This window comes from Triplophysa dalaica, chromosome 17, assembly GCF_015846415.1.
Source record: "Triplophysa dalaica isolate WHDGS20190420 chromosome 17, ASM1584641v1, whole genome shotgun sequence".
Lineage (NCBI taxonomy): Eukaryota > Metazoa > Chordata > Actinopteri > Cypriniformes > Nemacheilidae > Triplophysa > Triplophysa dalaica.
Genome location: NC_079558.1, coordinates 18,741,025 through 18,765,923, shown reverse-complemented (window position 1 = coordinate 18,765,923; position 24,899 = coordinate 18,741,025). Strand labels below are relative to the sequence as shown.

The 24,899-nt window shown below is 40.0% G+C and overlaps 1 protein-coding gene across 2 annotated transcripts in view; it reads right to left on the bottom strand.

Annotated features, from left to right (window-relative positions):
* bicc1b (BicC family RNA binding protein 1b) overlaps positions 1–24,899 on the bottom strand; it is a 57,862-nt gene continuing 32,963 nt past the window's right edge. Inside the window, exons 4-21 of one of the 2 annotated variants that reach the window (XM_056770554.1) lie at positions 23,723–23,802; positions 22,501–22,659; positions 21,506–21,559; positions 20,025–20,213; positions 19,349–19,600; positions 17,695–17,826; positions 14,758–14,950; positions 13,860–14,006; positions 13,005–13,186; positions 12,778–12,910; positions 11,970–12,123; positions 10,460–10,622; positions 8,076–8,115; positions 6,868–7,022; positions 6,627–6,780; positions 4,863–5,020; positions 4,110–4,209; positions 1–2,517 (exon numbers count right to left, since the gene is read on the bottom strand). In XM_056770554.1, coding sequence (XP_056626532.1) covers positions 2,387–2,517; positions 4,110–4,209; positions 4,863–5,020; positions 6,627–6,780; positions 6,868–7,022; positions 8,076–8,115; positions 10,460–10,622; positions 11,970–12,123; positions 12,778–12,910; positions 13,005–13,186; positions 13,860–14,006; positions 14,758–14,950; positions 17,695–17,826; positions 19,349–19,600; positions 20,025–20,213; positions 21,506–21,559; positions 22,501–22,659; positions 23,723–23,802 — 2,576 coding nt within the window. In that variant the 3' untranslated portion in view covers positions 1–2,386. Of the gene's footprint in view, positions 2,518–4,109; positions 4,210–4,862; positions 5,021–6,626; positions 6,781–6,867; positions 7,023–8,075; positions 8,116–10,459; positions 10,623–11,969; positions 12,124–12,777; positions 12,914–13,004; positions 13,187–13,859; positions 14,007–14,757; positions 14,951–17,694; positions 17,827–19,348; positions 19,601–20,024; positions 20,214–21,505; positions 21,560–22,500; positions 22,660–23,722; positions 23,803–24,899 lie in introns of both variants that reach the window. The other variant, XM_056770553.1, reaches the window with a different exon arrangement.

Genomic DNA, 24,899 nt, shown 5'->3' with positions numbered 1-24,899 from the left:
GAAAAGGTTTCCATACACTTTATTCATCTGTAACAACACTTCTGATTTATAAACAACATTCAGCGGTAACACATCCTGTATACAAATGTATGACCCAACCTCAACAAAACATCACAATGGAGTATTTTACAAAATCTGCCGAGCTCACAGACATATAAAGTCATTCCCAAGGCACTGGCCGAGATGTAACTTAAAGACGTCTGTCAGAACAATACGGATGAATGTGCTTGTGTATTTCTTATTATGCTTCACAATCATGGATCTGTACATTTGTGCATGTTGTGTATGTACCCTCCCAACCCAGAGGTTACACATATGACCAAGATACTGAAAAACGTGCTGACCCCGGTCACAAGGTCATGTCAGAAATGAATCCCTTATCTTCCCCTCGAACGGAGAGAACAAAACAGCTCCAAAAATGAATTACAGTCGGTCTCTCGCTAAAATAACATTTGATGTGTAGAAAGCGCTAAACTATTGATATACTGAGATATACTGAAAGCAACATCTAAAACTGATTTGCTTCAAATAAATCAAAGATTAAACCACAGAAACATATGTGCTTAAAACAATACATTTAAAATGGCAAAGGGACTCTTTGCATAGTCGGTTGCATTTTCAAAACTACTAATATTATTATGATTCTTTTAGGAAACACATGTTGTTTCACTCATTTGTCAGTCACAATTCAATTTCAAAGAATAAAAACAAAACAAAACTAACTGATTGTTTGCTACCACCTGTAAAATATCAAGCAGTAATAAGACTACATGCTATAACAACAATGCAGATTTAAACAGTACCTCTATCACATATCAGGTACATAAGTTTGACGTTAAATGAGAGGTGTAAATACATATTGTACGTGTAAAGATAAAAATCAAGAACACACGGGGAAATGTTAAAACATCTGTACCTTCCAGAGATCAAGAGTCTTTGATGACTTTGGCAAAACTGTCAGTGCAAAACAAAAGGCACTCGGGTGGTTTGAATCCTTCAGAGAACAACATTCACAGCTTTAGATCGGAAACAACACTTGCTTTGGAAATGTTCTCTGAAGAACACAGAGAGAGCGCTGTGAGATACGGAACGATCAAACCGCTTCTATAAACCAAACACAAGCAGACTTTGGTGGCGCTCTGGACGGGACGGGCGGAATCAGGGAGGTAGTTTGGAGAAGAGATCCAAGATTTCTCAAAGATGAGCTTGTGTTTTTAAGAGTTGTGGTCGGTGGCATTGAGGAAAGTGGTTGAAATTGAGCTGTTGTAATTTGCACTTCTATCAGAAAGAGAGAGAGAGTGTGAGTGAGTGAGATAGTGAGAGAGAGAGAGAGAGAGAGAGAGAGTGAAAGAGAGAGAAAGAGTGTGAGTGAGTGAGAGAGAGAGAGAGAGAGAGAGAGAGAGAGAGGGATAGAGTGAGTGAGAGACAGTGAGAGAGAGAGACAGAAAAAGTGAGTGATTGAGATAGATAGAGAGTGAGAGAGATAGAGAGTGAAAGAGATAGAGAGAGTGAGTGAGAGAGAGAGAGAGAGAAAGAAAGAAAGAGAGTGAGATAGATAGATAGAGAGAGATAGAGAGAGAGAGTGAGATAGTGAGTGAGTGAGTGAGATAGAGAGAAATAGAGTGAGATCTGCTTCTGACAGATTTAACATGAGCTTGAAAACTCTTCTGAATGACTTTAGATGAACGTGTTGGAGGAGCGCTGACAACACAAGGTTCTCTTTAACAGGTTCTACTGTTGTGATTATTGGTATTGATGAAACATTAAGCTGCTGTTTTTTCTTTGAGGAACCTTTGACTGCAAAGTTCTTTATGAAATCACTTTGGCAAGCCCTCATCAGGACCTTTATTTTGAAGTGTGTCTCTTGTCAAGACAGCCCAGAGGGAAATGTGTTTAGGTGTTGCTCTTTCATAGCTCAGGTGACTTGATGGAGTTCTCCGTTGTGTTTCATTTAATTATCCACTTCAGGTCTCATTCATTGAAACATGATTCAATTCAACAGATTTCACTGCAGTGTCGCAGCGGTTTGAGATTCATTTTGTGCAGAACACTTGAGTTTGGCTTGATATCCATGTAAGTGCTGTAAGTGAGATCCAAGCGTATGGAGTCGGGCGGATCAGATGAACATCTGTCCGTAGACAAAGTACTTAGTATTCTTAAAGTGCAAAGAATTAGTATGACAAAGGCCGAGACATGCTTATAAATGAAGTCCTGAACCTTCACGTCATTTCTTTCATTATAACACCAGCACCGTACTGAATAAAACACTTGGACATGTATATTTTTGGCACAGTTTCAGAAGGTCTGGGTTTGGTCCATTGCTGTTCATCAGGTTGTAGATGATTGGGGATTGGGGTTTCGTGCAGTTTGGCTTGTTTTGAAGGTCTCACCAGCGGCCGCTCACGCTGGCAATATCTGTGTGGAACTGGCGTGGCAGTCGACCGCTGGCGCCCCCTTCCAGGAATGAGGAGCGGATGTTGGGCGATTCGAAAAGCTTTCTTCTGTTCTTGTTCAGCTCTGTGAAAACAACAAGCGTGCTTTAATATTCTGCATACATGCATGTTAACATCACCACACGCCTGGAATGAACTAAACAGTAAATGTCTTTCAGCGGCATCTGCTTCATAAAATCTAGTGAGCTGCCCCGCTGCCTACATAGACAGCACCCTAGATTAAAGAAACTTTACATTGTGAGTGATTTGGAACACTCTTTGTCGCTAAAAACAAAATATTTTAATAAGAATACAATTTCATCACACACAACTATTAAAAAAAAAAATTTGTATTGATACATTAAGGTTCTGAATGAATGAAACGTATATTGTCCAAGTGAACAACTTTATTTCCTACATTTGTTCACTTATTTTTACCCATGATGCACTCTGATTTTGAGTATATATCAACATGAGACGGACGCCTGAGTGACAGGGGTCAGCTGGAGAATACACGCATATATGTGAACATATATTAAAGTAAAACACTTTTTTTTGTTATAAACAGATGAAATAAATATGTAAGCGTTTAGCCTTAATTTGAAATAGAATAAATACTTGTATTAAAAATAATAAACAGATATAAGAGTTATTTTTGTACTCTTCATTATCAACTACAATGTGATAAAATGTATGTATATATACCAAATGTATATTCTGAATATGTAGAGAGCTCACTTGTTTTTGGAACACTGCCATTGTGTTTTGTTTTTTGAGGAAGCAATCTGATTTACAGTAAGTGTCCCTGACAAAACCGGATTTAACTGCCCGGGATTTCACTTAAAAACACAAGAGGGAATTTCTCTCCTCGAGCCCAAACTTGCATCAGTCCGGATCAAAAAAGATCTTTGTGTGATGTCTGTGATCAGTCGATGAAATAAACACTCGCCTGAAGTCCTTCATATATCAAGCATCATTTTGAACCGTAAAAAAGAGCTGATTTAACCTCAATCCAGAAGCGGGCGGATAAAACAGAAGAATTTATTGACGGTGATGTAACAGTGGGTGCTGGAAACACGCTCACGGCTGTTCTAACACACGCTCACGTCTTGTCTCTGCCGCTCGCTGTCAGGCTGGGATGTGGACAGACAGTCAAGCCTCAGACGTTTCGTAATTGAAAAGTCAAATCCAGTTTCAGTTCAGAGAACTCTACATATAGTAGTCTATGTTTTGCAAGATTTGCCCGCAAAAACTTCACTTTTCTCCCCCAAACACTGTAGTTCATGAGCCACATTTACGGTAGACCAATCACAGCAGGCTAGACCATCTGACCAATCACATCAGAGTAGGCTGACAGGAAGAAGAGGGTTAGAAGGATGATTCGCCGAACGACTCATTTGAGAGTCAGTCAAGAAGTAAGGTAAGAAAAACTGTCAATTATTACAAAATAAAAGTGTTGTTACACCTTGTATGTACATAAACTTGTCGTTGGACACTCCAGAAACCAACATAGGAACTCAATGTCAATGACAAAATATGGAGTCTGATGGAGTTGAGCTGTCACTCTTCATATCACTAAAGTAATTGTAACATATGATTTATATTCATTATACGTATAAATATTATTTTGTGTAACTGCATGTTTACATGAATAGTTACCAAAAAAAACGCACAGACCTGAGATGGCGAGCAGCATCTTCCTGCGGGCTCCAAACGTGGTGATGCCCAATTCCTTCAGGTCCTGATCGGTCAGCGTGAGAAACGTCTGGAGATCGATCTAAAAGAAAGCGACAGAACCAGTCACTGTGGTTTTGTTCACTCATTGTGGCATGTGTGAGGTGAAATTATCATTATCAAGACGCTGTGAGCACTAGGGTGACCTGTCATTCAGAACAGAGGTGAAAGTGCCTTTAATATCCATTTATTTGATTCAATTTGGATTCTGAGCTGTTATTCACATTTGAATGAATGAAAGTTACATGACAGTTGTGTTTACACATAAAAACAGATCTTGAGATCAGACACAAATGTGTTGAACTCAATATTCCATTTATTTCAATTCAACTTCAATTGTGTGGCGCGGCCAATATCATTGAGATTATAACTCACAAACGGAAACAGAGCCAGCATTTTGGGCATTTTCCCAGATGTGGTGAACACCTCAGATCAACCCTGTCAAGATCATGTGTACCATGACTCTCTGATCAACTGACTAGACTGCGTCCAGAACCCCAGCTCACACGTCACAGTGATAGTTCTGGTATGGACGTGTTTGCGTGAACTGCATTAATGTGTCTTATTCACTGGACTTTTTTTTGCTCTGTGCTGAAAGGTTCATGGTCATAGCTTCAGTCATCAACAAGAGACATGTTGAGTGTATGAATGCGGTCCCATGAGCATCATTAATGAACACATGGATGTGATCATCACCTCCTGCTGCTGGAACACATCCGTGTATTTTCCGAGGCCGAGTTTGCTGAAGAGCTCAGGCAGATCCGATCCTCTGAGCGATGTGTTGAGATTACAGCCGTTAGTCCCCATCACTGAAGAGATGCAGTCCATGTAGTTACTGCTGCTCAGATAGTGTTCTACACAAAAACACAACACAAACACTTCACAGCCTAGTGAACAGATTTCTAAAACCCTGTCTCGGCCAAATTTTGCCAGCAACATGAGTGACAAGCCAGTGGATGTCAACTTCAGCAACTACAGCTCATGATACAGATGGATACTGACGTCAAGTATGAAGACACACTGCCAACCAACAGAACAACAACTTGACATGTCACTGATGGAAAAGCTAATGATCCAAGATGATGGCAGAAGAGGAGAGAAAAGCTCAAGTTGCACTTCGGCTTTATGTGACTTTGGTGAAATTTCTATACCCAAAGTAAATAAATGGACCAAATTTGATCCGCTTTTGATCATTTCACAAGTTGTCCAAGGGAAAGGACTCTGAGGTTGGTAGTTCCTCTGAACTTGGAGCGCCCGCCCCTTGTATGTGCCGGGACTCGGGTCGTTTCCCCCCGTTATGCCGCAGTAAACACTAGTCCTTGTCTTGGACTCGACAAAGGTGGACTTGACTACAGCCCTGGATGACATTAAAGGGATACTCTACCCAAAAAGTGAAATCTCTGTAACCCCAAGTTGTTCCAAACCTTTATAAATGTCTTTGTTCGGTTAAACACAAAGAATTGTATTTGTTAACAACTGAAACATTGAACTGGTTGTCAAAGGTGCCCTGGCACTGTTTGCTTTCCTAAATTCTTCCAAATATCGCTCTGTGTATTCAACAGAACAAAGACATTTCTACCGGTTTGGAACAACTTGAGAAAGAATAATTCAAGACAGGATTTTCATGACTCCACTTCCTTCTATTGTAATGAACTGAGTGTAAAACGTCTAATGATGGGCGCTGACAAATCACGCAAAAGGGTCAGCTTGGAGCCTGGGCCTGCGCAGAAGTAATCGTCAGTGGATGTTTATTTTCTCCTCACAGTTAACAATGTGATGCTTCACGGTCACGTGACAGAAAAAAACTTCTGTGGTTGATAAAAATTCTACTTCAACATAATTGTTTGATTTAATTTTATCTCATTAAAATGTCATTTGCTTTTTAACAAAACTAATTAAAACAAAAACAGTGGATTTCATATAAAAAAACAATTTTATCAAATGCATTTCAGGTAAAGGACATTGCTATTTAACTTTTTCAGAGTGTAGCCTATGTAGATAGAAAGGCATCATTTAGAGATAATTTACATATTTAAAGTCCCCGTGAACCCGTGAGTTTTTACTCTCGTATTCCGAGTGACAAGGAAAAAAGAGTGAGTGTGGCTTCATTTTACACTGCAATTTGATTGGATGTATAAAAACAGCCGTTGCATTTTTAAATGGAACTAGGAGCAGTCTGACAGTTGAAGGGGAGGAGTTAACAGATGCCCCGCCCAAGCCGTCTAACTTAGTCACTAGATGGCGGAAGTGCATTTTCTGATTTTCAGTGAAGATTTTGAGGGTACACGGATTAAAAAAATTGTTAACTATTTACAATTAACGCTGCAATATTTCATGAAAAAATGGGAATTCTCATTTTTATTTCACTGGGACTTTAATGTGAGCGACATCATTGAAATGTAATTATAAAATGTAAATCAGGCATCTTTGATTTTCTTGCACTTCATGGCAGACTCTCACCTGTTCTGTTCTGCTTTCTTTTGGGGCTGATGGGAGAAGTGAAGTCAGGGTGTGCTGGGAGCCCGCTCCCATTTCTCTCTCTCCAGTTATCAGAGTCACTTCCACTCGCCATCCCCTCTCGACTGCTGGAGCGGGACAGAGCCAGCGGCGACCCCTTAAAAACACACCACAGCCTTATACTGAGAATCACACGCATGATCAGAGCACGCGGACGATCCGTTCAGATCTCTTGACATCTCACCTCATATGTAGTGGCCATGCTGGGTTTATAGGACACGTGGTTTGCTCTGCGCAGCTCTTTAATGGTTTCTGCAGGCATTGACTTTGAGAAGCCAAGACCGCTCCATGTGTTAGTGGGAGTGCGGACCTCCGTTACCACCGGCTTCTTCAACATGGCTAACCGAAGACGGAAGAAAGTATGATTAACGATACATCACTGCATGTGTTTCATGCAAGTGAGAGAAGAAATTATATATTTCACCTCAAAATTTGAAGAAAAAAACACACATTTTGTATTAAGGAAACATTTGTGGTCCTGATGACAGCGAAGATCATTTCTCCATAAATTCTCACTATTGTCATGCAATAATAATCTTGTTCATTTGTATAAACTAATAAATTAAGTAAAATTAGTACGTATTGTGCCTTTAAATTACTGATTTTTAATTCAAGAATCTCTGTACGATAAAGTGTTGTGTGGCGTTCAGGTCTATTTATGCAATAGGGTTAGTAACAAAACCAGAGCCTTTGGATATGAGTTACAACCGCCGTGTGGTCACATTTGATCAAAACAAGTCTGTTGAACACAAAGAAAGATATTTGGAAGAATGTTAGCAACTGACATGTCTGGGACACCATTGATTACCACAGTAGAAAAAAACAAATGGTAGTCAAAGGTGCCGCAGAACCGTTTGCTGTCCTAAATTCCTCAAAATATTTTCTTTGTATCCTGCAATGGTAGTCAATGGTGTCCCAGATATGTCAGTTTCTGACATCTTTTCAAATATCTTTCTTAGTGTTTAACAGAACAAAGAAATGTATACAGGTTTGAAACACCTTGATGGTTGAACTATCCCTTTAATAACCAATTGAATAATCAAAACTTTTCGCTTTGTAATAAAACCGTGTGACATATTTCAACACAGTTCAAACGTAAATAAAGAAGAATGAGCTGTATTTACAGTATGAGGATCAGAAGTCTGAATAGCGGTGAGTATATTCTTCATTCTCAGACCAATAGTTTATAGTCGTGAACACTGGACAAGCTTTATTTACTGTAAAACACTGCTCGATGCAGATGCTCTGTCTTTGATTTTTACTGGTACACCAGAATAAACACATTCAGTTTCCAATTAACAGTTTTGAACTGTTAACAATATAGATGGGTGGAGACACCCTTAAACACTGGATGTTTAACCCAAACTGTGATTTGATTGGTAGATCACATACCTTTGGTCGCCAATAACTTCTTTTGCTCGTAGTCAAAAGCCTGTGAAGAAGGAAAGAGAGAAATTCAATTATGATTAAAGCTTCTGGAAAAGATTTCATGGCTCTCATTTCTCCTGTCAGCTCGGTTTAGAGAACAAGGAGCGCAAATACTAAACACCGCCTCAATCTGTCATGAGCCATTACCAGACTGCGGCTGAGTCTCTGTGTGTTAAGAAACATTGAGATGTCTGAAGAGAACGTGTCACACAGACGGTTTTTAGGGGTGCTCCGATCAGGGTTTTTTTAGCCGATCACCGATCCTCGATCACTGAAAGTTGTATTGGCCGATACCGATACCGATCACCGATTATAGGAACTATTTGAAGCTTTGTGAGTACCAAAAGAGAAAGTGTCATGAATTAACTAATGAATATTAGTAAGTAACATATTTGGTAACACTTTCCTTGAAGCATTTATGTATAATGCATTATAAAGAGTTATTAAAGGGTAAAATGCATTATTAATATTCATAATGTGTGTTGTAATGCATTATATGTAGTTGTAAATAATTATAACCAATTTAAAATGTGTTGTGTTACAATGAATTGCTTAGTGTTATAATGTATTAACTGTAATAACAATTATCTATTAGACATTACAATGCATTAAAATGTGCATTAAACTGCTTGAAAACTACTTTTACAATAAATTAAACATACATGCTTCAAGGAAAGTGTTACCACATATTTTCATAAAACATAGCAGCATGTGACATGAGTCCCAGAAACCCTTTGTCTTCCACAATGTAAAGTGGCCGTGATCAAAGCAAATTTATTACATTATTTTATCTGATAATCTGATATTCATAATCTTACTGTCCTTGCAGTAGGGTTGATGCTTTTAAAAATGTCTCCGTTACTGACAGCTGAGGAGAGGTTGTGCTAGACTTAGACTTTTCATTTATTTTCAATGTTTCTGTTGTCGGACATAAAATAACAATCTAATTACAAGCAAATGTTTATGTTCTTATGTCCATACAATAACAATGACAGGTGCCTGTAAAAGGTGTTTTGTACTCACAAGAAAGCTGTGGTTTGGTCATATGTGACCCTGGATCACGAAACCAGTCTTAAGGAGCACAGGAATATTTTTAGTTATAGTCGAAAATACATTGTATGGGTCAAAATGATCGAATTTTCTCATGTTCCATTAAGATATTTTGTAAATTCAATATATTAAATATATCAAAACTTTATTTTTGTGAGTGGATGGCCATTAACAGGGCCTTTTATTAACAACTTCAAAGGCAATTTTCTCAATATTTTGAACATTTTGCACCCTCAGATTCCAGAGTTGTAAACGGGTATATCTCCGCCAGATATGATCATATCATGACAACTTATACATCAATAGAAAGCTTAATTATTCAGCTTTCAAATTATGTAAAAATCTTATTTTCCAAAAATGCACCCATAAGACTTCTTTTGTTGTCCGGTTTCACATATATGTGCTGCTTCAGTGAACAGAGAAAACGCAGAGAAATTTTTCCACTCACTGAAAGCTATTATTAATACAAAAAGACGCTATTTTATGAAGTAAAAACTCTGTAAAGACGGCACCACAGCGCGCCTGTGTGTATGCGGGGAGTGATGGATGCATCTCGAGTCTCTGTTGACCACATGCGCGTTGAGCAAAACTGAGCAGACATTTGAGAGTAAGATCATGAATAGAAACACACGTCCCTTCGCGATAGTCTACCTCCTTCCGCTCACAATCACGTTCATTCACGATCACGTTCTAATGACACGAAATGATGAAAAGGGGAATTACAAATCGCCTTTATTGTAGTCCGTCAAAATGACGATTGCCATCAGATATTTCTATCACTGGTAGAACAAATGAATCTTCGGTTGACGCGATCTATGCAGCCGAGTGGCGCTCAAGCTGCTGAACTGCCCGCTCACTCTGCGCGAGGCTAACTTTGAAAACTAGTCGCACTCCTTTACGTGACTAAACCTCAAATGTCTAAAGAGGTTGTTGGTGTAAAAATGTTTTGGGTGCTTCTCGCATCGTGGAATTCACATAGTACACACGCATCAGATTGATAAAGCATTGTCTATTTCACACACCTTGTAGAATTGGCAGACCGGTGAAGTCATTTTCATATCGCGTAAAATAAATGTCTTGTCAATTTTGCGTCATCTGATCGGCTTTTCTGGATCGGCCTTTTTAGAGACCGCCGATCATACATCCCAAAGTGATTATCGGCCGATTATGATCGGCGACCGATCAATCGGAGCACCTCTAACGGTTTTAATGTAGAATGTTAATCTGGATATCAAGTGTCAGAAGAAAGTGATACAACATGTGTTTGAAAGAATGTGAAGACTGTTATCAGAACTTACAGGCTGAGCCTCAGGATCAGAGTTCATCATCTGCATGTTAGAGGAGGATTGAGGCGGCAGACGGGCGGCCCGTTCTGCTGCTCGTTCACTGCCTGGAGCACGTTTATCAGCCACAGGACTATCAGAAGCGCTGGAGTCAGAGTCTGACAACAGAGAATCTGAACTGCACACACAAACAAACAAACACAAAAAAAAGAGTTCAAACAAATACAAGAACAGATAATATGTTGAGTGATTGAGTGTGTTCAGGTGTGTGTGTGTTGAGTGATTGTGTGTGTGTGTGTTGAGTGATTGTGTGTGTTCAGGTGTGTGTGTTGAGTGATTGTGTGTGTTCAGGTGTGTGTGTTGAGTGATTGTGTGTGTTGAGTGATTGAGTGTGTTCAGGTGTGTGTGTTGAGTGATTGTGTGTGTGTGTGTGTTGAGTGATTGTGTGTGTTCAGGTGTGTGTGTTGAGTGATTGTGTGTGTTCAGGTGTGTGTGTTGAGTGATTGTGTGTGTTCAGGTGTGTTTGTTGAGTGATTGTGTGTGTTCAGGTGTGTTTGTTGAGTGATTGTGTGTGTTCAGGTGTGTGTGTTGAGTGATTGAGTGTGTTCAGGTGTGTTTGTTGAGTGATTGTGTGTATTCAGGTGTGTTTGTTGAGTGATTGAGTGTGTTCAGGTGTATTTGTTGAGTGATTGTGTGTGTTCAGGTGTGTGTGTTGAGTGATTGAGTGTGTTCAGGTGTGTTTGTTGAGTGATTGTGTGTGTTCAGGTGTGTGTGTTGAGTGATTGTGTGTATTCAGGTGTGTGTGTTGAGTGATTGTGTGTGTGTTTAGGTGTGTGTGTTGAGTGATTGTGTGTGTGTGTGTGTGTTGAGTGATTGTGTGTGTGTTCAGGTGTGTGTGTTGAGTGATTGAGTGTGTTCAGGTGTGTTTGTTGAGTGATTGTGTGTGTTCAGGTGTGTGTGTTGAGTGATTGAGTGTGTTCAGGTGTGTTTGTTGAGTGATTGTGTGTGTTCAGGTGTGTGTGTTGAGTGATTGTGTGTGTTCAGGTGTGTGTGTTGAGTGATTGAGTGTGTTCAGGTGTGTTTGTTGAGTGATTGTGTGTGTGTTCATGATTGTGTGTATTCAGGTGTGTTTGTTGAGTGATTGTGTGTGTTGAGTGATTGAGTGTGTTCAGGTGTGTTTGTTGAGTGATTGTGTGTGTTGAGTGATTGTGTGTATTCAGGTGTGTGTGTTGAGTGATTGTGTGTATTCAGGTGTGTTTTTTGAGTGATTGTGTGTGTGTTCATGATTGTGTGTATTCAGGTGTGTTTGTTGAGTGATTGTGTGTGTTGAGTGATTGAGTGTGTTCAGGTGTGTTTGTTGAGTGATTGTGTGTGTTGAGTGATTGTGTGTATTCAGGTGTGTGTGTTGAGTGATTGTGTGTATTCAGGTGTGTTTGTTGAGTGATTGTGTGTGTTGAGTGATTGTGTGTATTCAGGTGTGTGTGTTGTGTGTGTGTGTGTGTTGAGTGATTGTGTGTGTTCGTACTGTAGCAGTGAGTTGTTGGTGGCTTGTAACAGCTCCAGGGCTTGTCTCTTTCCTGAGGTCGTCTTACACGACGCCAACATCTGCTTCAGTTCATTACTGTTCCCAGAGTGAGAGGGGCTGCGGGGCATGCCCACCTCCACAAACGTATCTGAACCTGAACACACACACACACACACACACACATGACAGTGTTATTCTTTCCTCAGCTCCTCATATTGAATGTTTTGTTTGAGTAGTTTTGTATTCCTGCACCGCTCTCAGCATCAAAGAATCTAACAGAACATTTACCTTCATTACTTCTCAGGAATAACGCCATCTAATTGACTCCAGCTCAAAACACACATATATCTCCACCGAGTGAACGTAAGGCCAACTCAAATATCTTGAACCAGAACAATAGCGTTTTACAGAACACCTCGGCCTCATATTTCCACAAACGCCACTCGCACAGAGCAGAAGAGGAACAGTAAACCAATGTGAGTTTATATTCATCCATAATTACACTCAGCAAAGTCAATACATTTGATGTCCAATCTACAGAAGGTCAAGAAACAAATCAAACTTTGACATACTTCAAAAGTGAATGTCACCGCTTGCATTAAGGAGAGAATAATAAATCTTGCAATGAATCCGGCTTTGGTATGAAATGTTCACTCGTGTGTCAAACGCTGCAGTATAAACAAAGCTTACTGGCATTTAGCAGAGAAAATAACTGGACATATGTTACGACATGTGCCAAGGGTTAGCCTGAAATCTGCCATCACACTGGACGACTGTAAGCGTGTTGAGGATCTGAGAGGATGCCCACCTTGATCTTGGTTGGATTTGCTGGACAGCGGTTCAGAAGCGCGGTGACCGCTGGCGTCCTGCACAGAGTCGTGAGAGCCGTTCAGAACCTTCTCGGCCAAAGACGCCGCAGATATTCTGTACATTGAGCTGGACTGCTACACAACACACACAAGAGCTCGGTCAATAAGACGATGACAATGAGAGAATGTAAGATAGACACACTGGGATGAAGAAAGACTTGCTGACTTTGCTGCTGAGGGAGGACACGGCTTTACTGCAGTCTGAAACTCCGGACACTTGAGCGTCTATAGGAGCGAGACCGGGCGGAGGGGAGGGGTTGTTCTGGGTGTAGCCCGTCACTCCGGACAACAGCATGCTGGTCAGTGTGGCCTGTGTGGCCGGGTGGATCATCAAGGGTGACGAGAAACCTAAAGATATTACAAATGCAACATTTCAACTGGGAATAGCCGACATTATTACAGACGGTTTCAGCAGACACAGGCGCTTGGTCCGAAGTTACCTGGTCTGTGTTTGGTTATCCGTCTGGCTGGTGGCTAGTAATATGACTTTTTTATTATTTTATTGTGTATTAACTCTGTACTGTGAGCCATTAAAGTTGGGTGAAAATGTAAAAAAAAAAGGCTGCCGTAGACTGGCAACTTGTTTTTAAAGAGGCTGGCGGGGAATGAGTTAAATGCATTGAGTTGAAAACTACTCAGATTCTACTCAAGATTCTTTGCCGAGATATACCGGAAGTTAAGTTTGGGCCACATATGGTTTGTTTAAAGTCGGCACGAAACGTAAGTTGCAATTATTTTTTTCCATATCGTGATGTATTGAGTATTGAGTGTAACTAGTTGCAAAGTAATTAGTTACTGTAATTTAATTACTTTTCCTTTGAAAAAGTAATGTAATTTTTCCTTTAATTTAATTACAGTTACTTTTGACTTTACTAATGTGAATAATAAGTCCTGAACACTTCTGGTCCCACGGAAAAAGATGGATGTTTTAATGAGCCATGTCTAGGACTAATTGTGTGTGGCGTGTATGTGGTGTGTGTATGGTGTGTGAGTGTTTGTGTGTTGTGTGTGGGTTGTGTACCTGCGGTGCTGGTGAGACTGGACCAGAGAGTTGGACTGGGTGATCCAGAGGTGGGCGTCTGTAACGGGCTGATGGAGCTGTTGAGAGCATTCAGAAGAGAGTTGGTGGAGGGTCTGGTCATAGAGGCGGTCGCAGGTCCCAGAAGACCTACAGGTCACACACAGAACAGTAAAAGTCTCATTCGTCTACAGCACATTGAGGGAAATTGTTCAACAAAGTTAATGATGTTTATCTGAAAATGTAAAAATGCAGAAAGGTTAGAGCGAGGGTTTGGTTTAGCGATAGGATGAGAGTGTGTTTTTTTTATACAAGTCTCCACAAGGATGTGCATGTGTGTGTGTGTTCTCACACCGATGATTCAACTACACATTCTGCTTGTGTCTTTAGTTAATGTAAATCAAAATCCGATCTGCGCTTCAGGCTTAAATTTGACGCTTCAATTAGAAACCTGAACAACTTTCATATGTGACTTGTTTTAATTTCTATTTAAAAAAAACAAGCGATATTGACCCACGCTCAAGCCGTCCCAGGTGTATATGACCACTAGAGGATCACAATACGAGTTAAATTGAATACTATCCTGGCTCTTCCCAGCTTTGTAATGGCAAGGAATAAAGCTCCAGTTTTTGAAGCTCCAAAAAGCGCACATATCCATATCATGATGCGATACATTTGTGAGGAAAAAACATCACTATATTGAGCTAATTTATCACGTTTGATGTCAACAATTATCACTGTTCTCACACAAAATGGTCACACGAAGGCTCTATTGAATTTCCTCTTTTGATTTTCATATAAACGCTTGAAGGTGAGTAAACATATAGGATATATTTTGGGGTGAACTGTTCCTTTAAAATGTTTTTTACAAAGTGAGTTGTGATGAATGAATGATATTTACCCAGGCTGGTGAGGCCGAGGCCGGTGGAGGCGAGTATGTCGAGTCCCACAGGACAGGTGAGAGCGGGAGATGATAGATGAGGAATACTGCACCCGCCTGCAACGGATACACCACTGCTCTCTAAACCCAACAGACAGCGTCTGGCCTCATACATGTTCAGAGCGTTCCTCTCCACACTCTTCACTATCACAGACTGACACAACACACATTATCACACACTTTATACTCACCTCCACCATAATGTACTAAAATACATAAAAAATCTTTAATATGATCCTCATTCAAATGTTTTTTGGCTTTTAGTATAATTATGTTAGCCTTAAGGATTTCTATAACTGTGGCTTTTTTGTTTCAAAACATTGACCAAATAATCAATACGAATCAATGATTTTTATAGCATGATTCTGCGCTTCAGCTTCTTACCAGATCCAGATGTAGTCAACTAAATATTATTGGCTATTTTAAAGAGGGAGGAGCCAATATGTCAAACATTTTTTCCAATGAGTGCATCTGAGCACCGCTGCCATGGAAACTAGAGCTGTGTATCGTGTGAATTTCATCCATTCTGATCCTTAGCAATCCCAAGTTAAAAAAGAAGTAAATGAACATCCATATCAACTTTTACGGTACTTAAGCCTGTTTATTTACTGGTTTGCATTATGTACTGTATACATGTAGCCACAGAGACAATTAAGGGACAGTTTCAGAGACCGTATTTCTGATTTATCCGACTTATTTATAGGTATGTGTTTAGGACAAATGATCATTTAAATTTTTTTAATTCTTTCTATTTGCAGGTAATGGGGTGAAAAAATAGCAGAAGAGATGCTCTGGATTGATTTAAGCGATACGACAGACATGTATTTAGAAAAAGTTCAAAAATTATTTAATGAATTTTGATCACAGTTTTCTTGTGTCTTGTCCATTGTTGGGTAAATTACTCTGAAGAAGTAATGAATTACTAGTTACTAATGACATCTTCAATAGTGTAATTAGATTACTGTACAGATGAATCTCTCCAAAAACTATTGAATGACTTATTACTAATGACTTTCTATATCCTACATCAACCTTTATTAGTTCAGTGATTCAGTGATAGACATGAAACAACTCTCAATTCAAATAAATATTAAACTACATAAAGTGTTATTATTAACTGACCGAGTATTACAAATGTGAGAATTATACATTAGAGTACAGATTTTAAAGTTAGACTTTACATTTTGATGTCAATTCCACTATTGCACACACATACGTTCACCTAAAGGATTATTAGGAACACCTGTTCAATTTCTCATTAATGTAATTACGATGGTGGTGTAATGGTGTGGGGGATGTTTTCTTGGCACACTTTAGGCCCCTAGTTCCAATTGGGCATCGTTTAAATGGCACGGCCTACCTGAGCATTGTTTCTGACCATGTCCATCCCTTTATGACCACCATGTACCCATCCTCTGATGACTACTTCCAGCAGGATAATGCACCGTGTCACAAAGCTCCAATCATTTCAAATTGGTTTCTTGAACATGACAATGAGTTCACTGTACTAAAATGGCCCCCACAGTCACCAGATCTCAACCCAATAGAGCATCTTTGGGATGTGGTGGAACGGGAGCTTCGTACATCCCACAAATCTCCATCAACTGCAAGATGCTATCCTATCAATATGGGCCAACATTTCTAAAGAATGCTTTCAGCACCTTGTTGAATCAATGCCACTTAGAATTAAGGCAGTTCTGAAGGCCAAAGGGGGTCAAACACAGTTTTAGTGTGGTGTTCCTAATAATCCTTTAGGTGACTGTATATAACACACAGTGTTTATTTTAATTAATTCAGATGTAACTATAATTAAATTACAGAAAAAATCTGAGTAATCCCTTACTTTACTTTTTAATTACTTAGTAACTAGTTACACCCAACACTGGACTCGTCTTTCACAATGTTGTTGGATGACTTTGTCACTCCTGAGGTTTTGTTGAAACAAATCAGACGATAAACTAGAATGTCAACAAAACATCTAACTGATTTGAAATGAAAATTTGCAGTGATCTCTTATTTTTTTCCGCGTCTGTATATATTTCTGAACACTGGTACACACACACACATAGCAACCATGTTTTGTAAAGTAGTAAAAATATGGATTATTTCATAATGGCTTTCATTGAGATTTCAGAAGTTCACAAGTTAAAGAAATTGATAGGAAGCGTTGCAATTTTAATGTTATCTCAAGTATCCATTTCCTAACTTTTCGATTCCGATTCCAGAACTGGAATTGATTTTCCTATTACATTGTCAGGAAATCCTCAGACTTTAACCCTGTTCTCCTCATGACCTCACTGTGACTTTACATTACTCTGAAGAAATTTTGCTTATGTGAAAAATGCGCAAGTGTGCACTTTTGCAGCTTAGTTTGGACAAAACCTCTTCTCGGTCTTTTTGGAGTTTTGATTTCCATAGTACAATAAACTCCTGTCTAAAAAAGTTGAAGTGATATTATTTTAAGTGATATTATTTCTGAAGGCTGTTCGTGGTGATGTCTCCGCTACATTTGACACTGGAGGTTTTCCTGAGCATGTAATTCTCCATGTCTTCAATTTTCTTCTTAGTCTCTTACTAAATGTATACTTCCTCAGTAAATGTATATATCAGTCTGGAGCAGTGCTGTCTTAAGCGTGAAAGATGAGAAGAAGGTTTACAGAGGCTTTAATACAGGTTGATGTTAACACTGATCACCCGTTCAGCCTTAAACACAGGATAGGATTTCACCCTTCACCAAGGACATGAATACTTTGCGGTTTTTTTTTCACGTTCCACATCCCGGCAGTATAAACTCACCCACAAATCATGTACGAGCTGTACATTATTTTTATGAGAATTCAAAATGCAGAAATGGTGAGAAATGGAGTGTTTGGTTGAGGTCTTTGTGTGCGTGCAAACCTTGCTGGGCTGCTTGGGTTTTGGTTTGACGCTCATGAACACATCCAGTTGCTCCATAAGTGATGTTATGCATTTTGGTTCCACCTCTATGTCCTCTTTGATGTCAAACATCAGCACCAGAGGCAGACAGCCCTGCCGCAAACACCAGAAGAAAGAGAGAGAGAGAGTGAGCAAAGTCTTTCTACACAAATTTTATATCATACAGTCGAAACTGTTTCGAGGTCTCGTTGGCTCGGGTCCTAAATCAGCACAGCTCCAGTTCTTCAGCAGTGATCCATCACCTCCATCTCATGTTGAAAAGGAAAACAGCGGCAGGTCCTCCATGCGTCAGGCTTTCAGTTACTGAGCCCTGAGCTGCTTTTTCTTTTTCCCTCGACAGAGCTAACTCAGCAGACGACAAGAAAACTGCTACATGTGCTAAATGGGAGACGGTGTGGTAAGAGGTCTTCTTTATGAATGCTAAAAATGCCCTTTAAGGATCTAAACTGAGACAAAAGACTTGTGTGAATAAATTAGTCTCGTTCATCACCACCAACCAACAGTGAAGTTAAATATAACTGTGGGGTGAGAAGAGGACATATTCCTGAAAGCTCTTTTGTTTGTAAGTCTTGGTTGTTAAAGTCCCAGTGAAATAAAAAAGTACAATTCTTGTATTTCATGAAATATGTAAGAGTTTATAGTAAATGGCTTATCAATGTGGTTCATTTTCATTTTAAAACTTCATGTGCCCTCATAATCTTCAGTTAAAATCTGAAAGTTCACTTCCATCTTAAATGACGTAAATTAGACGGTTCTGCCAACAGAAGTCTGAGCATCACGTGATAGCCTTCAGATAGTACCAGGAAGTGATGTTTTCTCTTTAATGCTTTATTACTTTCACTTTTTAATTTAATGGCTTTCGTCTTTAAATGGGTAAGAAGTTTAGTCTGTTTAATCGGAACTCCATGTGTTACTGGTAACTTCCGGGAACTATTGAAACTGTGAAAAAACCATTGGAGTCAACGAAGAATACGAGACTCACTCCGTTAACTTCTCCCCTTCAACTGTCAGTCCGGAGCTAGTTTCAGTTCAACAGTTCAGTTTTTATATATCCAATCAATTTGCATTAAAAATACGCAAGCCACGCCCACACATTTTATCAGAAAAACGATCTATCCTGTCTTGTCAGACATTTTATACAGTGCTACACTCAGGCAAATACTGAAGCGCAAAATAAACTAACATTACGAGCATGCCGTGCAACGTGTGAAATAAGTCACACAACTGGTCCTTTGTGTGTTAGCTAGGAGGTAAGATATTCATATTCATCTTTCATTAACAGTTCAATATTGTGTTTCCATAACCCCAAAATGCCATGTTTTGTTCGTGTTATGTGGTATATGTTTATAATTAAGGTGGTGACTCAAACCAACAATTTGATCAAAAAACTAGTTTGAGACTGCTGTTTCATAGCCTTTACTTATAGGCTGTTCATTTATCAGTATCAGTCATTTACGTCACAAATAGTTGTTTGTATTTTAGTGTACTTCACTCGTTTTTTAAACAAACTACATATGACGTCATATATTCTAAAAGTGGGTCGCGGCTTGACCCCAAAAAAGGTTGAGAACCACTGTTTTAGTGAACGCCACTGAAAACTAGTGCAGAAACTTACCATCAGGTACTGTCGGGCGAGACACACCGAGTCGATGTTTCCCTGAACATATACGGTGGATTTCTTCTGAGGGCAGTTGGGATCAGGGAAGTGAACTTGAGCACCCGTGCGCTGCATGATGTGTTTGATGTTGCTGCAGTTGCGTCCCATCATGAAGAGGTGATGCTGCGGGGCGATGTCCAGCTGTGTGCTGACCGTGATGGCGCTGGCCAGGTTCCCCGCGAGATGCTCCAGCAACACCACCGTACCCCTCTGAAACAAAACCACAGACACGAAACCACCCCGCTTACAAACACTGCTGTTCTCTCATGCTGCCCGGAAAAACAAAACAAGAATCGCTTCTTCATTTCATTCTGGCATATACAGTCATGATGATGCAAAATCCGTCTTTCAGCACGCTGTGAACGAGGGGAGGAATGCTTGAGTGAGTCTTTCAGGCATCCGTTCCCACTGCATCTGTGCGTGGTTTTGGACCGGACTCCACGAGCCCGTTCTCACCCGACCCTTCCTCAAGGGCAACGATGGAAGAGGATTCACTTTGGGTCGAGGTCTCTTCTCATCTGAAGGTTGGTTCTCCTCACCACACCTCTTTGGTTTATCGTTGAGTTGGAGGATGTATTTGGAAACCGTATTGTTCAAAACCAAATCACAAAGAACATTTCTTGATAATGCTCACCTTCACAGCTGCTACGTTGTTCTGCGAGCCCCGCACGACTCCCGTCGCTCCGTAGAGTCTGGATCTCTGCTTGAAGGTCACAGAGATGTTGTACGTCTGCGAGATGTGCTGGATGGCAGGAGAGCTCGGGTCAGGATTCATCTGAACCATCACCGGCAGTTCAAACATCAACACCAGGGGAAGCAACTCCTGAAACAGAGTTGAAATGATCGTTAAGACGTAATGACTTAGTTCCTGACTGAATTGAATCGAGTCTCAGAAATGCAGCTGTGATCAGATCCACATGTTGTGGGGTTCTGTTGGTCTGGTGTTCTGCACCCGAGGCCTAAATGAAAGACATTCTCAGTGTCTTTAGATGTGGTCAGGACAGTCACTCTGACTTTACTCTCACAAGGAGACTTTTATTGGGTTCAGCAGAGCATCAGTCATGGAGAACGCTCTGGAATTCCAACCATTCATCTTTGCTAATGGTTCTCCTCATTCCTGAAGTTATTAAGACCGTGAGGCTTACGAGCGGAACAAAACCAATCTGCGCTTTTGTTTTCATTATGGTGAACACAGAATCTGGAGGACCGCACAGATGACCTGTTCAAGAATCAGTAACTTCTGCATTTGTTTGGTGTGTTGACAGTACGCGAGAGAAGAGTCAGGAGGACGGTCTTGAAGTGAGCTCCTCAAGGAACATAACATTATGATTTGGGCTAAGATGGGTTATCGCCTGAACGAACTGCCAATTATATTGTAAAATGTACGTACAACGTTTCTGGTTATAAAGTGTAAAGAGAGGAAAAATGTAAAGCTGACCCACTAAACTTCACTCCCTGAACGGTTCATGTACAGCACCATTATTTTGGGTTTGAAATGGGTTGGCCTGGGTTTTTCGACAGTGCTCATTTTGTACAAATTGCTTTGTGAAATAACAGTGAGGCCTGATGATAGATTCTGGAGTAAGGTCGTGTTTGTCTTGGTTCTCACTCAGGAGGAAGCACGTGAGGAGCTGATGAAACCTGAGCAGAAGGTTTGGACGGAGCTGAAGCAGGAGCAGCGACACGCAGCCAAACGAATGCCAAATCACCAACACGGCAGCGTTACATTGTTTTACAGCGACGACAACATCTGTTCTGCATCAAGACATTAATGCTCATCCAAGTGTCAAACAAAGTGTGTATCAAATTGGTTTATCACACAAAATGAAGGCACTGCCTTTGACATCACAAACGAAAATGTACGCAACATTTATTTTGCTCTCCTTATTCATGTTTGTTCACAGATGAGACGATGGGTGTGTCGGTGTCTGTGGTGACGATGAATCACCAGCAGGGGGCGGCAGCTCCAGTGTGAGAGCGGAACGCTGCTTGTTGTGTTGCTGAGGAATGTGTTTATCTCCCCCCAAAACTCAATACTCTCTGTACCCTTCAACACTATGATGATAAATCACAGCCTGCCACCTCCTGTCAATCATTTTATAAAGGTTTATTTACCCGAATTCTGGCTCTGGCCGCCTCGACTCCTCCCGGCTGTCCAGCTATAGACACCTGCGGAATATACAGACAGACGTCAAATGAAGATGACAACACAACATGAAAATAAAAGCGTCTGGTCACTTGATGACCATGTTTCACTCTAAACCTGTATTACCGAAGAACACAAAGGAGAATGTAAATGGTCTAGAGGAAAATGCTATTGTTTAGGGATTGCTGTCTTATAGCTCAGGAGATTTGATTCTACAATGAAGATGTGATGTTCTTCAAATACCGCAAGAAAGAAAATTTGGGCGAGTAAATGTTGTTTGGGTGAAAATGAAAAATGACTCGTGTCAGATGTTATCATAAGTACATGAGCGGTGTGATTTCATCATCTTTTATGAGTCTGTAAGTTTCAGTACCAGTCTCTCTAAACACATGAGCCCACACTCATTGCTCAATCTCTACATTCCCCACTTCATCATGTCTGAGAACAGCGCCGTACAGAGAGAGAGACACTTCATGCCTCATTCATTCACTTATATCAGCCAAAACCTGAGAGATCATCACACAAAAACATATCCAGGTCCAGAAATGAATAAGGACGTATATCACCCCTTTTAAGTTTTTTTAGGACTGTTAAGAGATCAACTGGTCAGTATTACAGAGTTAATAAATGAATAAATTCTGGAAATATTTTGTAACATTTCTGTGAGATTCACAGTATTAAAGGCGGGGTGTCCAAATTTCTGAATTACGATTGTTGAGACAGAGTTTGGCCGAGTACCAAAACAACCCTGTATCCAATCAGCAGTAAGGTGCACCATGCACAGGATGAACATTAGTCGAGCCGAGCACTGATGGAAGTGAAAGATGAGGGTAGAGGCGTGTTTTCTTTTTTGGTGATTTAAACATCAACAACGGCTATGAGAAATTAGACATCCCGCTTTAATCTTTGATTGCTGACACACAGTATAATATAAAACGCTGTGGACGGAGAGTCAGAATGACACCTGGTTGCTCTTCTCGGCCTGATTGTTGCGGTTGGAATCAGGGAAGTGGATGTGACAGCCCGTGTCCTCCATCACTTTCTTGATGTTGTTTCCTCCCTTCCCGATGACGTGTGAATGCTCGGTGTGCGAGACGTCCATCTTTAGAGTCACACGATTACTCTGCTCGACACAAAACATGAATTGTATTAGATGATGTATAACCTACAAATGACGTACAGATGTTGCATTCTAAAGCTGATGTGTGCAAACTTTTTAAATGAAAGAAAATCATTTAAAAAATCGACTTATAGATCATTATTGTTATCGAACATTGCTCAAGAGGTTAAGCAGTTGGAATTTGTGGGAAGCGTCGTTTTGATGTCATCTGACTTCATTCCATACAAAAGTAAGTATGTAAAGTACAAAACTTTTTATTTTTTAAACAGAGATGGGGATGCACAGTAGAGGTGAAAGCTGGGGATCGATAGAAAAAAATGACATCAAGTTCAAATAGAGGAGAACAGAGCCTGCCTGTCTGAAGGACTTCACTCATGTTATACAGTATGTGACGTAATGAATTAGATCTATGAGCATCAAATCAGTTTTCCATTACGTCAAGTCTACAGAGAGCTGTTCCACACATCGGTTCTGTGCTACGTCTGAATGTAGTCTGGCATCAGTAATACAGTTTCTTTGATAATCTGTAGCTTTGGTTTGGTTTAGAAAAGTTTCCTCCCAAAGATGGAGGTCACAGAGGTCAGCTGACTCTGAACCCCTGTGACCACACAAATGAACCAATGGTGTAAAACAAGAAAGGCAGAGACTCAGATTATTTAAGAACAAATTGAAATTATTATTTTAATAGAATTGATAATGTAACAGAACAAAAAAAATGAAGTTATTAATTCTTTGATAACATCATTTTGCTGGCACCATGTCAATACCAATTCCCCATAAATACAAAGAATACTCTTTCTAGCTCTGCATCTAATGTGTGCTTTTGAAATGTGTTTGCACGCAACAGTCCCACAGCAATTCTCAACTAATACGCGGCTCATTCATATGACTTGGTACGATCTCATTTGTAGGTTTTAGCATGATTTGCTTCGCTTCAGTAAAGCATTTTATAATAATCATACATTTTTGTACAATTCACATTTTACGATTGTTATGAATTCTCGTGAGATCGGGCTGTTGCGTGGCATCTTATGAATTCGACCCTGATGGATCCTGACATTCTCACCTTTGTATCCAGGACAGACATGATCTTCTCTTTGGCTTCCTTTACATTGTCCCTCTTTCCGCTAACTTTAATGTGTGGATCTGTAAGAAAAGAGTTCATAGGGCATGTCATAAAAAATCACATAAATCTGTTAGAATTGTTGTTGGTGAGTTGCTGTGGATATGAATGATACCTCAAATATTCTAAAAACCTTTAAGGAAATGTGAAATTATATTTCATAAAAATGACACGTACACATTATACCTGCCTGACAAAATTCAACAGAAAATGACATTACAGGAGGAATGCCATATGGCTTTAGTAACGCCTTAATAACCACGCTATCTAGCAACATAATAACGAAGCTGTATGGTGTCACTGGCAGAAAACTGCAGTGTGTTATGGGTAAATAAATGCAGAACATCTGTATCGTTCCAGCAAACATAATAACAGACTCATTGTGCTGAAACACTCCCAGATTCCAAACACTAATCCTTTTTCCAAGCATCCATGCCAACATCCGCTTGTCCTCCATACTATAGCTGCGTCCCGAATCACATACTCCCATGCTATATAGTTGTCGAAATGAGTCATGAGTCTTGAATAGTATGTCTGAAACCTCAGTCTGCAAAAACAGTAGCCGAGAAATATCCGGATGGTCTACGGCTTCCGGCGACATTCGTGAGTGTGGATCAGATGGACACTTAGCTATCGCATGATTCCACGGGAGCTGAGCAACGGTCACAATTCAAAAGTAAATCCAATAAAAATAGCGGAAAACTTTAGCGCAGACGTCTGTTTTTAATGTTAGTGCCGTTAAATGAATTTCTTGTGATTAAATTGTTTTAACAATGCTCACGTTTAGGTATTCGTTGATGTTAATACGTCATGGTTCAAAGAGCATACGGGTCACATGACCATAAAACATGGCGGACGCAATATGTCCGAAATGTGTTCATACTACACCCACTCATACTATATACTGGTACTGGTACTCATACTATATACAGTTCTGAACGTACTGGTACTTGACATAAGAGACTGTTTGATTGACAGGTACAGAGACCAATCACAGCTCGTGTTGTTTTTACATGTTATTTAAGGGTCAGTTAATCTGAAATAAAGTCTCAGATATTTCTCCAGACAGAAAGAGTCAGAAATGTCATGTGTCTGTCATGAGAGTTTGAGAAGAGATGTC